At 38.6% G+C, this 16432-nt stretch overlaps 1 protein-coding gene across 2 annotated transcripts in view; it reads left to right on the plus strand.

Annotated features, from left to right (window-relative positions):
- LOC127577669 (nucleobindin-2-like) overlaps window positions 1-16432 on the plus strand; it is a 38033-nt gene that overhangs the window by 13423 nt on the left and 8178 nt on the right. Inside the window, exons 3-8 of one of the 2 annotated variants that reach the window (XM_052029070.1) lie at window positions 4947-5054; window positions 6657-6783; window positions 8630-8733; window positions 8927-9112; window positions 11239-11329; window positions 13273-13331. In XM_052029070.1, coding sequence (XP_051885030.1) covers window positions 4947-5054; window positions 6657-6783; window positions 8630-8733; window positions 8927-9112; window positions 11239-11329; window positions 13273-13331 — 675 coding nt within the window. Of the gene's footprint in view, window positions 1-4946; window positions 5055-6656; window positions 6790-8629; window positions 8734-8926; window positions 9113-11238; window positions 11330-13272; window positions 13332-16432 lie in introns of both variants that reach the window. The other variant, XM_052029069.1, reaches the window with a different exon arrangement.

A 16432-nucleotide genomic window follows, 5' to 3' on the forward strand; every position in this document is an offset into this window, starting at 1 on the left:
TTAGCAGCTAAAGGCTGGGGCTGAAGCATTTTCATTCTTTTCAGCTAGGTGTTGGGTGACTAAATCCTCTCTCTTTCTGATGTTCCTGCAGTTACAGAAGCCAGGTTTCAGTTGCTTGAATTCTATGACGTCAGGAAATTGCTGGGTGCAGGTTGTACCAAAGACAGTGCTACAACAAAATACTGGTTGTCATGCTGAAGGCAGTAGTGCCAAACCAGCCATCACCCTAAAGCTGCTATAGTTAATCTATAACACAGATCCTGTCCCAAAAAGTTATGTATGGCCCAGTCGCTGCCCAAATCAGGGTACTCTCAATCGTCAGCAAAATGGCAGAAGGTGTCACTGAGAGTGTGGTAGCCAAATGGTTAAAAACTACCAATGCAGAAGAGAAGAATGGACAGATTTCAGTTTGAATAAACATTTGGAGGCTGTCGCATGCAAAAATGGGTAATAGTCCACAAAATATTCTCAGAATGCTCAGAAATTACTGGCAAGGAACTGATAATGACTCTATCATTGGATAACCGGTCTAGCATGAGACAGAGGACAACCAGGTGCCAAATAAAGTGTGAACAAAAACATGGCCATTTGGCTGTAATGACGTTAGTGCCAACCTGGTTTGAGTCGTGGAAGTCTTTGTCTAAGCTGTCAGGAGAAACCAATCTTGTGCTTTAATGTACTTGATTGGCTCACTACCCTATTGCACGTCAAACCAACCAACCTGCTTGGTTCCCAATCCATCCACAATCTTGCATATCACCAGTGATACAACATGATTGCAGTCTTTGCTATCAAAAACATGTACTGCAGCAAATCACCGAGGATTCTTTAATAGCACCTCTAGGGCCTGTGGCATTTACAGCACAGAAGGGTGAGGGCAGTATTTGCATGGTTACACCTCCAAGTTTCTCTTTGAGTCTCTCACCATCCTGAGTTGAAATTCTGTTCAAATAGCAGCAATATATGAATAAAAACTTCATACATAAAGCTATAAATAGACATCTTGCAGTGCAAATCTGTTTCATATTAGTACCAGTATGGTTATAAAAGGAAATGCTGAAAATGGAATTATGGGGTTTGAAGCAAGAGGCAACTGGTGCTTTCAGTTACACAGGACTAGCTGATTTGGTTGAGATTTTTCTGATGGCCTTTGTTTAGAAATTCAGTCATGTAAGTCTTTTCCGGCATTAGTCAAAACAATTCAATTGCCCCTGGAGCCAGATGCATTGATGCCCACTTCTAGTGGTTCCTTTCCTTTCTGGAAATTCGCACTGATACTTGTACATATGAGCCATCCTCGTGTCCTGCCATGATTTCCACATCAGAAAAATGGGGAGGATGCCTGTGCAGTGCACCTGTGGGAAGCTTTTTCAGCAGTGAGTTGTTGGAGAGTCCCATGACAATCTGGCACCTCTGTGCTGAAGTGGAATCCTGTTCAGGAAATCAGTTGCTTGCCTGTCATCCTTTGCTGGTATCCTGCTTTTTATTCCTCTTCTTCTTTCCCACCCACCCTGAAAACAGAAGCATATAGTTTCAAAATTTTCTTTAACTTTATTTAAATGCTTATATTCCAGTCTTAAGCACTTTAGGGCCTACAAAACTGTGCATAGATTAGTCAAAGTATTTTCATAATCCAAAGTCTAAATTTTGAGTTTTGCTGGAGGAGGACAACCAGGGAGCTGCAGGAAATTTGTTCTGAATTGGATCATTGCCATTTTGTTTCAGTCTGCAATGCTCGGTTCTAAGCTAGGAACCTTTTTAGAAATTACATAATGAGAAATATTGCAAGATTTTTAGATACGATGGTGGCAAGTTGTGGCTCAGTAACTGAACAGAAACTTTTCTTGTGGGTAGTATGATATTTGCCAATGGCAAATACCAGTGTGATGAAAAGGAACAATTCTTTCTGTATGTCCACTGCATTGTCTTCTCTAAAGATCACTTCAGTTTCTTGGGAGCTTTCTTGATGACTACATTGGTAAAGGCTAACCCACTCACACAGACCCAAAGTGGTTGGATGCTATGCATTGGTCAGTTCCTGTTGCATTAATTTCTTATGATGCAGGGTAGATTTGTAATTTGCATTGGGTTGGTTTATCTCAAGTTTCAGTTTCTGTCCTCTTGTGATTTCTATTTGTTCAATACTTTTACACTTTTGTGCCACAATGTGGATCTTGCACATCAGATCACTCTTCCCGAACTGCCTCAGAGCCTTTGACGTGGCAAGGGAGGGCAGATAGATTGGTCCTGCTGGTTGGCTCTACTTCCTTACCTGTGGTACCAAACAGGTCTAACTACCTACAATGCAAATATTTTATAAAATTTCACAGCCTTTTACAACATGATTACAAGGTGTGTGTGCTTAACCAAACCTGCTGGTAGCCAGTTTGAAGAGTCCAAGTGATCAACACTGAGTGGAAGCATTTGGGTCATTCCAGGCATGCAGTTTGTCATCTTTCAGTGGTACAGTAACTTCCTGATTAGTGTCTGCAGGTTGTGCTCATCTCCAAATGATCACCTGAAATTAACAGTGAAAGATAAAAAATTAAAACACATTCCTTTCCCCTTCCCCCACCTTAATGACCTGCCCATCTATTCCCCACCTTCTTCCCTTTTATTCCATGGTCCACTGCCCTCTCCTACTGGATTCCTCCTTCAGCCCTTTGCCTCTTCTACCTATCACCTCCTTATCTTTTCTTCCACCACCACCCGCCCCCCCCCCCCCCCCCCCCCCCCCCCCCCCACTGTCCTACCTTCCCCCTATTCTGGCTTCTGCCCTCTTCCTTTCCAGTCCCTTTGAAGGGTCTTGACCCAAAATATCAACTGTTTATTTCTCTCCATAGATGCTGCCTGACCTGTTGAGTTCCTGTAGCACTTTGTGTATGTTATTCCAGATTCCAGCATCTGCAGAATCTCTTGTCTCAATTAAAAGACTTTCATTTGCCGTCAAGCAGACACCCTGCAACCTGCTTCCATGATTCCCTGACCTGGAAAATTTTGCTATATGTGGATGGCTAGAGAGGGCCTTCTCTATTGTTTCTAGGGGATTGTGTTGATGCTGTTATAGGGAATTTAAGTGGAATTGTAATGGGTGAGGAGGCTTTTCCCATTTGGTTTGTATGGTATTGGCATTAGTTTTGTTGGCCATTCAATTTTGACCAAATAAAAACACAGAGATTCCAAATCGATCTGTTGGATCATCTGAGCTTCCAAAATTTTGGCTTGTATACTGCAGTATATCCAGTATTGAAGTTTAGATACTTGGTCAATTTTGTATTCGGGGGAAGAGTCCTAGAAATTCTGAGTCTCCCTTTTCATGAAAAGCTCTATAATAAATGCCCTGTTCTACCTTTATGAACCTGCAAGTTTATTAGAGGTCTACTCCGATCAGATGTTCAACCCATTTGCCAAATCTTCTGCAAATCATTTGTAAAGTTGCTGGGTTGAATCCAAAAATCATCATCTGGTAAATTGGTTATCATTAGGTTACCAGTTGAAATAGGAGTGGGCAGGATATGAATGATGTGCAGTACATACCAGCAGAACAGAAATTCTTTTAAGTTCAATTCGCTTATTTTTGAAACAATTGTTTTGTTTTTGTGTGGTCAGAGGTCAAGTGGTCAACAAAGTTTATGGGGTTGTTAGTGGAAATTTATTGTATTTTACAACTGAAGTTTAGTTTGATTTGCAAACCAGTGCATGTTTTAAAATCAATGATAGAATGTTCTTTTAATTTATAGACCCATACTGCTATTGATTCTCAAGCACAGAAGGCTTAAAATAGTTTTGAGCCCAAATAAAACCGAGTAACAATTCCACACATTTTAATTAAGAACGTATTTGGTTACAAACTGAATATAGATTAGGTTGTTAAGTGTTGTGTTTTTGCCTTCAAAAGATGACCAATAACATAACCAGATACTGATATTTTAAACTAAAACCTACTTCACCGGAGCTGCCTTTGGAAGTATTTTGGATGGTTAGTCTAGCCCCCGTTTGAAAACATTGTCCATCACTGCATTGGTCCAATAGGGCCCAATGGATGCACAGTCCTATTGCAGGCTTCTGGGAAGATTTACTCCTGGTGTATTTTAAATGTTAATATGAAAAATATCTGTCCATGGATTGTTGTCATCTAGTATCACTACAAAAAAAATCTGTCCCTTTTTGGCTTTCATTGTAAAGTCATCAGCTCACTATGTATCACTTCTACATTAACCAGATTGTGTAAACCTGTGACTGTGTTGGGAATCTTTATTCAACTTACTATGTCAATAGCCCTTAGCAAAAATAATGTTCTGTTAAATATATACCAGATTAAGAATCAACTCTGCATAACTCAGCTTGTTCTCCCATAATTACTACCATCAGTAACAAACTTGTAACAATGAGAGATCATTAATAGCTCAATAAGCTTTCTCTGAGTACAGCCTATGGTTTGCAAGGGAAAATCTGTGTAGCCATATCTAACTATTTAGTTTAAAAGAACAAAGCATGACTATTTCAAAAGCCTGCCATTTGCTTTTCTGAGATTGTATTGACAGCACTAACTGGAAGATTAATACCATTTTAACCTTGCGTATAAACTCAAAATTTATTTAGAATGTGATTGCAGGTGTGCACAGGTCCAGCAGCTCTTTTTTATTTTGCTGCATCTTCTTCACTTTCCAAAGCTTCCTGAAAACATGTCTGACTGATTTACACCTTCAGTTATCTTCTTTACCTTCCTTACCTGTTCAATTTTCCTTTGTTTTGGATGGTCATGAAACAACATGCTTTAAAAGGCACTGTGCATGTTCAATGTTCAACTGAATGGGTCATGGATGGGCTTTATTTTAAAAAAAAATTACTTCATGGGATCACCACAAAAATGGATTATAGTTTTCAGAATAGATATTCTTGTTGGAGTTCTGTAACACACTTTCATTTCTTCCACATTCCTGCAGGACACTGGGTTATATTATAATCGTTACCTTAGAGAAGTAATTGACGTTTTAGAAACTGATAAACACTTCCGTGAAAAGCTCCAGACAGCAGATATAGAAGACATTAAGGTATGCTACCTGTTAAGATTTCTTATCTGTTCAGTTACTGTCAGAGAGTCCTGCAATTGTTACACAATCTTGCTTCTTGATTACCTCCTGGAGCTATGCAAGGATGACTTCTTGGCCTCTTCTGACGACTTCTTGTGTTCTATACCTTTGCATTTTCTTTCAAAACACAACAGGTTCCAAGTGTCTGCTGATAGCACTCTGCTTGACTTCACCATTGGCTTTGTCTTAAGTACTCCACCATACTTATAGTAATCATAAAGCTCATCCCCAGTTAAGTATTTCACAGACCAAAGCCATTATCTTTGCTCCCTACCACAAACTTGTTTCCATCCCTTTCTTGACTGTTGAAACTGAACTTATCCTTGTGTTCAAATCGTCCCATACTGTCTCTGTAACTTTCTCATGAAATTGCAATTCTCCAAGAATTCTGAATGCCTCCAAATCTAATATTGTCCATTACTCGTTTAATTGATCCCATCTGCTGAATTTCTTTCCTAAAACTGTCCTTCCCTTTTTAAAGGACTCTTGAATCTTTGATCAAGTTTTTGATCGCCTGTCATAGTATTTCCTAAAAGATCCTGCTTTCAAACCTTGATTTACTCCTGTAATGCAGTTTGGAGATAATTTACTTTGTTAACAATGCAATGTAAATATAAGATGGTGTTTTTCAAAAACAATTTGAGTTAAAAGATTTAGATGTTAATGTTTTAGCTATGGAAAGTTTTTCTCTAGGTTTAAATCCTTGTGAGGAAAAATGAAAGTGCAGTTTTAAAGGAGTTTTCTCCTGTTCAGGTGTAAAGTTTTGAGTATTTAAAGATTTTTCTAGCATAAATAATTTGGATGGACAAACTTTGATCTGATTTCAAATTGCAAGATTGATTATAAATCTTACAAAAATTTATTTGGAAATGTTTTTAGGCCAGTATTTTCAGTAGAGAAAGGACAGGATCATCAAGATCTTGCAAACTCATTAACCCAAGATCTGTTTTAAGGATAGATTATTTTTATATATATTTCAATTGTTCAGAGAAAGTCAACATGGATCTGTGCAGGTAGAACTTGCCTGATGAACCCAATTTATTTTTTTAGAACAAAAGTAATGGACAAAGTAGTTTATGGATATTATTTGTAAGGAGTTCCAGAAGATATTTGATTAATCTTTTTAATAAGACCTCAGCTAAAGATGAAAAACATAGAAGTGAAAATAACTTGATGACCTGGACAGGATACTGACAGAGTAACAGGAAGCCATGAGTAGTAAATAATTAATCCTGACCATATTTTAGAAAGTAAATTACATGTGCAATAGCACATGGATGTAAATTAAGAAAAGAAAAAAAAATTAGAATTTGTTCATAAAATATATTGATTGGCTGAAATTGGTGATCAGTTGAAGAAGCAATGACTTTGAAGTAATTCAGCAGGTGGTTGGGTGTTGTGATGTGACATGGTGAGGGGTGGAAGAGGGGGTTGGTGGTTCTAGGTTTCTGTGACAATGAAGCAGAAATATTTTAATATCTCATCAGTAAATGCCTGCGATTCTTTGATGCCTGGCCAATTATTGGGATAATTTGATTAATTTCCTTTTCTCTTTTAATGAAGAGCGGTAAAATGGCAAAGGAACTAAACTTAGTAAGTCATCTTGTGAGAACTAAATTGGATGAATTGAAAAGACAGGAGGTGTCCCGGCTACGAATGCTGATTAAAGCCAAAATAGATGCACAGCAAGGTAAAGGTACTGTATGGAAACATCATTGCTTTGTTTGCCATTGTTCAACTTTGTAGAGCAAAGGACATTTGAGATGGAATCTAAAATGTTTGCTCACCCTGGATGAGGGATGGTATCTGGTGCATTCTCTAAGCGGGTTTTCCATTAATTGAATGTCCTGCAGTCTCTTTCATCACACGTAATTTGGTTCCATTTGGGTATCAAAAATTGTGACCACATAATTCTGCTGTCATCCTTTATTAAGTCTCTGATACATGTTACGTCTCCAAACTAGTGCAATAGTTTTGAGTTCTGTTTTGTGAATGGGGTCTTTCAACTTATGAATAAATCATAATTATTTATAAGAATACATTTTTAAATTATAAAAAAAATCTTGTATAAAGATATGAAATGCTGGATAATTGGGATACATTGATATTGATTTGGCTATTGGCTAGCGCTTTACAAAAACTGGGTACCAAACCTATTTCATAAGTTTTACTGGAGGTCTGCACATATAATTCAGTTCCTCGATTGTTGGATTCCTTGTAGTATTAAAATAAGAGTATTCAAAAGTTGGATGGAAAGAACAATTACTGTTGGTTACTGCTAAAAGTATGTCCCTTGATGGATTGAACTAAATGATTCTGACTGTTAATGGCATTGGACAACAGGGACTCAAATTTCTTTTTCCTTTTTCTATTTTTTTTAATCTAAGAGGAACTTGCTGGAATGAATATTAAAATCAGAATGCGCATGTATAATATTGATTCAGCATTTTAGTTTATTTTGTTTGGAGTGGAATATGGATCAGATAATGTCCTTCTGATCATGATGTGAGCTTGTGCATCTGATGCAGCTTCTGCATGGATACCCCATGATATCATTTAGGGGTTATGTCATTTCAGTATACTACTGCTTTACATTCAATAATGCTTGTCCAAAGAATCACTGTTACTTGGTTGTCACAAACTAAGCAGATTTCTCTATTTTGAAGCAAAATAATGCAGAGACTGGAAGTCTGAAACAAAGACAGAAGATGCAAGAAACACTAAACAGATCAGATACCAATGTTGCCTGTCACGGACCCTTTAGGTCTCTGTAATATTGCCTACTATGTTGCAGAGCCATTTGCAGATAACTCAGGAGGCTAAATACTGAAGCTGAACACAATAGCTAGGTTTCTCATAGTTTGTTTTTCTCACAACATAGAAGGAGGCGATTCAGCCCATCAAGTTTGTACTGGCTCTCAGACCATTTCCATTAGTCCCACTCTCCCAAATCTATTCTCTCTGTGTGTGTCTCTCTCTGTCTCTGTCTCTTGAGCTTATCAACTCCCCCTGATTCTCCTGCCACCCTCCGACAGTAGAATTCCCACACAATCTGATTTGCTGGCCTGGATCCTTCAACTTGCTTGTAGGATGTTTTCTCTAGTCTATCAAGAACATTCTTACTGGATCTAGGTGCGGTTGTGTATCTGAGTACTGTGGCTGAAGTTGGGATCTTTAGAGGGAGTTTTTTTTGATCTCAACATATTGTGAGGTTGTGGTATTTTTTTCAGCCTTTCTCCACGTTTCTAGAAATGTTGCTGCCAGAAGTTTGCTTGTTCCACTGGTGAACAACACCTCCCTCCTGGTGTGGATTCTCTGCACGTGTGGATCTCATCAGGCTACCAAAGGGAGGGTTCCATTGCAGGGCAATGATGCCCTCTAGTGCCTGGTTAATGTACTGTTATATGTGAGCCAGATGGGCTGACTCATTATTTTGCATTTCAGAGAAAATGTCGCCATCAATTACAATATATATCCTTTTAATATAAATCACTATATTCTGCACATCAAGCTAAGCTTTTGTTTTAATCCTTCAGATGCAAGAATAGACCATCACGCTCTACTGAAGCAATTTGAGCACCTCAATCACCAAAACCCTCATAGCTTTGAGCCTGAGGATCTGGAATTATTGATTAAAACTGTAAGTGGCCGTTACAAAGAGTGCAATGATGAATTGTAGATCTCATTGTTAAAACCTTTTTGTTAACAACTATATGTAAATCATGCTACTTGTGCATATTAAAACATTGTTTCTGCTGTTAATTTCATCAGGAATTTTGGGGTTTTTGCATTTAGTACAGAATGTTGGTTTGATTTGTTTTTGTTGTATATAGGCCACCAATGATCTGGAAAACTATGACCGAGAGCGACATGAAGAATTTAAACAATATGAGATGTTGAAAGAACATGAAAGGCGGGAGTATTTGAAAACGCTGGATGAAGAGAAGAGGAAGGAGGAAGAGGAACGATATGAAGAAATGAGAAAGAAACACATGGATCACCCAAAAATTAATCATCCAGTAAGAGCAATATAACTAAAGTGAAAAGAAAGCTGAAATAGATCACTTCTGGGCTCTTTGACTTTGCTTGTATTAATAAAAACGTAGAAACATAGAAAACCTACAGTACATACAGGCCCTTCGGCCCACAAGGTTGTGCCGGACTTGTCCCTACCTTAGGAATTACTAGGCTTACCCATAGCCCTCTATTTTTCTAAGCTCCATGTACCTATCCAAAAGTCTCTTGTAAGACCCTGTCGTATCTGCCTCCACCACCGTTGCCGGCAGCCCATTCCACGCACTCACCACTCTCTGAGTAAAAAAACTTACCCCTGACATCTCCTCTGTACCTACTCCCCAGCACCTTAAACCTGTGTCCTCTTGTGGCAACCGGTTCAGCCCTGGGAAAAAGCCTCTGAATTTGGATCTTATTTTCAAATTGTGAAAACCAGTTGAAGCTAGAACTCCTGTAGAAAGGGCAAGTGATTTGTGACTCCTCTGAGATCAGTATTATAATTGCATGTGGTACTTGTCATGAAAAATTAAGGCCATCAGGCAGGAAGTTTTTCCTCGCAGATCCAAACCAGGCAAGTGCAGGCAGTGATTTCTTTCTTCCACCCCACTCAACAAACTGTCTGCCTTTATGTTACTGTTCAGTGTTCTTTTTGTTTTGCTGCCTGGTTGCATTCTGGAATGTTTCTAAATGTGTTTGACTTTGAATGGATTCCTCAGCTTACAAGTGTTGGGGGGTTACTGCAATTTTGTGTACCTCTGCTGAAGAATCCAATGGTGAAGCATAGCTGGTGCATTTAATTTCAGAGTAGTTGACATTTCCCATGTGGTTATACAATGTTGGTTAATCATTTCACTAATTTGTTTGCATACTTTTTCCTGCACCTCCTTTCCACAGTTGCCTGGTTTACAGACTGTCCTTTTAGTGCGATTGTTATGTATTTTATTTCTCATATCCATCTACATAAGTTCTTGGCTTTGTTAACTTCTAGTGCCATTCTGTTAACTTGAAGTATGACCACATAACTTTCCTTTGCACATCTTATCTTTTTCAATATGTGGCATTCTGTAGGGTTTTGTTTATCTTTCTCTAGAACAATACAAGTTAATATTGCCATTTTTTTTGTATGGAGGCACTGCATTACTGTACAGGTAGGTTAACTCGATGTCAATAGCAGTCCTCAGTTTTTAAATTTCCTATTGCACTCCTCCTTTTTAACACAGTTTATAGCTGCTTACTCTTTATTCCCACCATTGCTTTAGAAATGCATTTCTTGCTGCTTGCCTGCCCAATTTCTTGGCTTCTGATCTTGTATTCTATGCTCATTGTGATGTCTCTTTCGGATTATGCCTTGCTTTATTTCCACAGGGTCTGCACAAACAAACTTTCATTCATGATTTAGAATGTATGTGCTTTTTATAGTTATATTTACTCTACATATAATGAATTGAGTGCACAGATCAATTTCCATCAGGTCTGCTGCTCATTTGTTAGCAATTTCAAAGTCGGTGGTTGTACTACATCACTTTCTTAAATTTGTTGATAATGACACTGGTTTTTCTTTGGCTGCTTTACATTGCTGAGCTGAGCTCTCACAATGCTGCTCTTAGATTGCTCCAGTTTTCACTTATTCATTTTCCATGATCGTCTGTTGTAATTCGTCTATCTTTAAAGCTCACATTTTTCATCTTCACATACTGTCTTTTTTTTCCTCCGGACTTATAAAACCTGGTCTTTACTTCAGCTAACCATGGTGCCTGGATTACCTTATTTTTCCTTCAACATTGGTGATTCCTTGTACAGTGCAACATGTACATTTTTAGCTAGTTTGGTTTGTCATATTTCTAAAAGGTAGACCATAACAATATAGTGAGGTTAGTATCTTCCTGCCAAATGTGAAAATTTTTGTGCTTTTCCGTATTCCCACCTGCAACATGTCAGTTATTTACTCTCTGTCCTCTGGTTTAGACCATGTGGCTGTTTTCAAGACCTTAACACGTGCCATATGGAAGTAGACCCAAGTGTGAAGAGAATTTGGTAGTTGTTGGGAACGATGGATGTGATTTTTATTTGGTGCTGTATGCTATGATGTTGGCATTGAGTCTTAAATGTTCTGCCCATCATCCTTTTTCAGGGAAGCAAGGATCAATTGAAAGAAGTTTGGGAGGAAACTGATGGCCTTGATCCTGATGACTTTGAACCAAAGACATTCTTCAAGCTGCATGGTAAGATTGGTTAATTATTTCTTTATTTAAATTATCATACCGAGATAATAGTGAGAGCACTAAGCAGTTAAAATTTGTTTTTTGTGCATGTGATACGGTTTTCGCTGGCAAGATCAGCATTTATTACCCTTGCAAATTGTGGTGGCGCAAGAAGCGTGAGTGCTGATTGGGTTCTTCTGAGCTCCCCACTACCTCCGAAACCAGTCATCAGTCAATTCAATTCAGTGCATGTGATGTGAAGCAATGATTAAACACTGGATGCAGTAAAAGCTGTGGGACTAGGAAATATCCTGGCTATAATATTGAAGATCTGTGCTACAAAACTACCTGTCTTTCTAGCTAAGCTACCTCAGTACAGTTACAACTAGTATCTACCCAATGATGTGGAAAAGTTACCCAGGTATGTCCTGTTCACAGGCAGGACAGATCCAATCTGGCTAATTAATGTCTAATTTGTTTACTCTCAATCATCAACAAAATGATGAAAGGCATTGTTGCCAATGCTATCAAGAGATGTTTCAGGGTATGCTAGTTTCTGCTGGGCTCCATACCTCATTGCAGCTTGGATTCAAACATGGACCAGAGAGTTAAATTCCGCAGATGGCACGAGGCTAACTGCATGTAACATCAAGGCAGCATTTGTTGTGTGTCAAATCAAGAAGCCCTTAGAAAAACTAATTTCAGTGGATATCAAGCAGAAAATTCTCTAATGGTTGGAATGATGCCTTACACAAAATGAAGATGGTTATGATTATTGGTGGTTAATCATCCCAGCCACATGATGTCACACAGAATTTCCTCTGGCATTGTCCTAACTTCAACCATCTTCAGTTGCTTCATCATAAGGTCACTGCTGATTTCACAGGTTCAATTTCTCTTGCAACTCCTTGGCAAATGAAGTGGCCATACCTTCATGCAGCAAGACTTGGGCAATATTTCAGGCTTGGGGTGGTAAGTTGCAAGTACAGATTGTGCCACACACGCCAAGAAATGACAACCTCCAACAAGAGAGTCTAGCCACTGACCCTTGATATTCAATGGTATCAGCTTTTCTAAGTCCCTCACCACTGAAGTCTTGGAGGCAGGCAGGGTGCAGAGTCACCGTTGACCTGAAGTTCCACTAGATCAGCCACATGAATACTGTGGTTGGAAGAACAGGTCAGAGACTGGGGTATCTTGTGGCGAGTGATTCAACACTTGACATCCCGAAGCCTTACCACTACCTACATGACAGAATTCTCTTAGTTTGGAAGAGTGCAGCTCCAACATAAGTTAGGAAGCTTATCCAGGATAAGGCCAGTACACTTAAATAGTATTCCAACATCTCTCTAAAAATGCTTTTTCTCCACCAACCATAGTGGCTGCAGAGTGTACCAGCTACAACATGTACAGCAGTTGCCCACGTTGGTTCCTCTGCAACCTCTTCAACATTCAGCCTCCATCACCAAGAAGGACAAAGGCTTCGGCTGCATGAAAACATCACCACCTGCATGTTTCCCTCCACCCTGACTTGGAAATAATATTGTCACTGGGTCTAAATCCTGGAGCTGCCTGTCCAGCAGTGCTGTGGGAGTACATTCACCAGAAGTATTGCAGCACTTCAAGGTTGCAGCTCATTCTCACCACCTTCTCGAGGGTGGTTAGGGATAGGCAATAAATGCTCACCTTGCCGGTCCTGCCCAGGCCCCCAAAATGAATGAATATACTCCCACAATGCTGCCACCTAATTCTGGAGACAGTGTTTAGCAATTATTATAATATTGTGACCATAGTTTTAGTAACTGGCTTAGTCAGGAATATGTTATTTTAATATTGAAATTAACATTTGATTTCATCCACTATCTGCCATTAGCTTTAAGAGAAGAATAGGGACAGGTTTCTGCTTGTATACTTATTGGGTATACTTGTTAAAGAATTAACTGCAAGAAGTTTTTCCCCCTCAGATACCAATGGTGATGGATTCTTGGATGAGCAGGAGATGGAAGCATTATTTACTAAAGAGGTATTAACCAATATTCTGCTCCTCTTTGGAAAACTTTGCCACAGTGTTTGTATTAAAACACAACATTAAATTAAATTTGAAGTCAAACACGTTCAGAATAAAATTCACAGCTGGAATTGGGTTTTGGTGTTTGGAGTTATATGTGCTGCAGAAACTACATATACACTGCTGAGAAAAATGTGCCTTTTTTTTGGTTCACTGACTGTATGTTTTGCATGAACTATTTTGTATTACCTTACATGGCTTCCTTGTATTTCTCACCTCATCACTGGTATGAATAAAGCAACAAGAGATGACAGGTTCTCAATTGGCCAACAGCAGGAATGATCTATTTCCTTACCCCTTTATGTACCATTTATCCCATCTTTTTTTTCCATCTTCATATCTCACCACATAGTTTCACTTTGCACTGACCACTCCTATGTTATGCAATTTGAGAAAATCAGCACAACACCAGTGTTACCTGTGCAACAGATGACATTTTATGCAGTTAGTACCAAAACTGACTGCAGCTGAATGTATAAATGGCAATCATATTCAAAAATGCTTTAATATGAGCATTGTCCATGTGTTACTCTGATAATCTTCTGGTTTGTGAATAATGGATTCCAAAAAATTGACCATAGTCATTAAACCTGTGCTGTTTCTTTCCAACCTGGTCTCATGACCAGCACCCCCCACCCCCACCACCCCCCCACCCACCCCCGGATAAACTCCCTGCCAGTATTCTGAATTAAAAGCTGGTATGAGGCCTAAACTTGGTATATCATCATATTCTTGCCCCTCATTACTTGAAGTGCCTTAGTTTGGTGTTAAGTCTTGATTATCACATGTCCATATTCTTTTCTGTATACATATGGCAGAATTTCTGTTTGCATCTCCCACCCAACTTAACAACATGACTTGATATCCTGACAAATAAATATTATGGCAGGACTCTCCCCTGCTGGGATTGTTATTGCTGAGCTAATGTTAGCCGAATATTTGCTCCATTGAGAGTCTTCTCATATAACAATTGCTTTCTGAGTGTTATTTTCCCCAAATCCTGAATTATCCTATTTTCTGCATTTCCCTCCTCCTCCTTTGCTTCCTAGGGGCAGTTAAAGAGCCATCTGAGCTCCTCTGAAGGTTTACATCTGCTTTGTGTCTTTCCTTTTCTGCTATCTATTTCTGAATATTTCTTTTGTTAGTCAGTAATCCTATCCGTTCTGTTCTTGTCTGAATTATTTTTAAGAATGTTATATGTCCTATATTTAATGTGAATCAGTAACACTCATTGGCACAATTGGGGGGAGAAATGATTGTCAATTTTGTATTTGATGTATTCTTGATCAGGTATTGTAATATTTAACTATCTCTAACACAAGTGTGTTTAAGAACCTGCTCTTGAGGTTCCATGGCATAATTGCCATCAAATTATTAATTGTTAACATCCAAAGCCTTACTCACAACTATAAGTCACAAATCAGTAGAATGATGGAATACTGTCCACTTGTCAGGATGAGTGGAGCTTCAACAACTCTTGGAAATCTCAACATCATTCAGCTCACAGTAACTTGCTTGACTGGTAGCCCACGCACCATCCTATGCATTCATTCTCCCCACCACTGGTTAACAATGACTTCATTGTGTACAACCTACAAAAAGCATCACATTTATTCTGAAAGCATTTGCCAAACCTGTGACCTCTACCACCAAGAAGAACCAAGGCAGTAATTGCTTGGGGACACCATTAACTGCAGATCACACCCTCCAAATCACACACCAATCCAACTTGGAAATAGGTTTCCATTCTGTCATCATTGCTGGTCTGAATGATGGTGCTCCCTAATCAACAGCACTATGGGAGTGCCTTCAGCAGTAAGACTGCATCAGTTCAAAAAGTTGGCTCACCACCAGCTTCTTGAGGTCACGTGGATTGGACAATGAATGCTGGCCTTGCCAGTGATTACAGCATCTTGGAAAATGAATAATCATGCAGTATCAATCATGCACAGTAAAATAATGTTAACATTTGATCAGATAACATTTGCTCTCTTTTTGAAGGTGGTACTGCAGTTAGTTTGGTTAAATATCTTGGTATTGAGAATTAGTAACTATCTGTCTCCTAGTCCAAGTTGTTCTTGCTCTCCTCTCACACTGGCAGAGTTTGTATTGTCCCTCTATGACCCTCTTCTCTCTGTCTTCCTCTTCATTGTTCATGCTACTTTCCTGCAGAAGTGTGCACTTTATGAACAATTTAAACTGTTCCAGATTGCCATCTTATTTTTCATTGGGATGTGCATTGTGGAGAAGTATACTGTCTTTGTAATTTATTTGTGTCTCTGATACCGTTCCACCCAAATTCTTGTGTATCCTCAGATTTATACTGGCATTTAGTACAAAATACAGGCGTTCTTCTTGGTGAATGTTTGATGGCCCAGTTGCAGTACTTCCTTACTTGAAAATCTCTCCTGTATAAAATCAATTTTCAATCACTTTTATAACATCGTGAGAGATCAGTTCTAAGAAATCTACTTGAACGTAGCCTGTGCTTTTCAAAATGTGTTAACAATAATTATATTTTCATTCTCTTGTGCTATTTTTGGTCTGCTTGTAAGCATATTTGCCTTAAATTCCAAACTGTACAGGATTAATCAAGTTAACAGTTGTAATAACCATTGTACAAGGGGATGAGGAATTTGTTGCCCTGAAATTTTTTGTGATAACAGTAAAACTGTCAGTGGTGTTATTGTTATTCTGTAAACTTAGCAACAACAGCTGGTGTTCAAGAGTATATAATTAAACATGAAAATTGCACAGGTTGCTGTTACAGATATTCTTCCACAGAATGCAGGATGTCACACTTTAAATACTTGTGTATTCATTAGATATTTATGCACTGTTCTTGCTGTGGCAACAAAAAAACAGAATGTTTAGCTTTGTAGAGTGAGCTAAAACTATATTTTTAAATGTACCAAGACACACAATATCTGGTGAACAATCTATTCTGGTCCAAAAAGCAAGTTTTATATCATTTGCCATTCCCTCAAAATATTTTTTAAAACTGCTATTTTAATTTATTTTAAAGTGTATCCTATTTTAACTTCAATCTTAATTCC

The sequence above is a fragment of the Pristis pectinata genome, chromosome 14 (genome assembly GCF_009764475.1).
Source record: "Pristis pectinata isolate sPriPec2 chromosome 14, sPriPec2.1.pri, whole genome shotgun sequence".
In the NCBI taxonomy this organism is placed as follows: Eukaryota; Metazoa; Chordata; class Chondrichthyes; order Rhinopristiformes; family Pristidae; genus Pristis; species Pristis pectinata.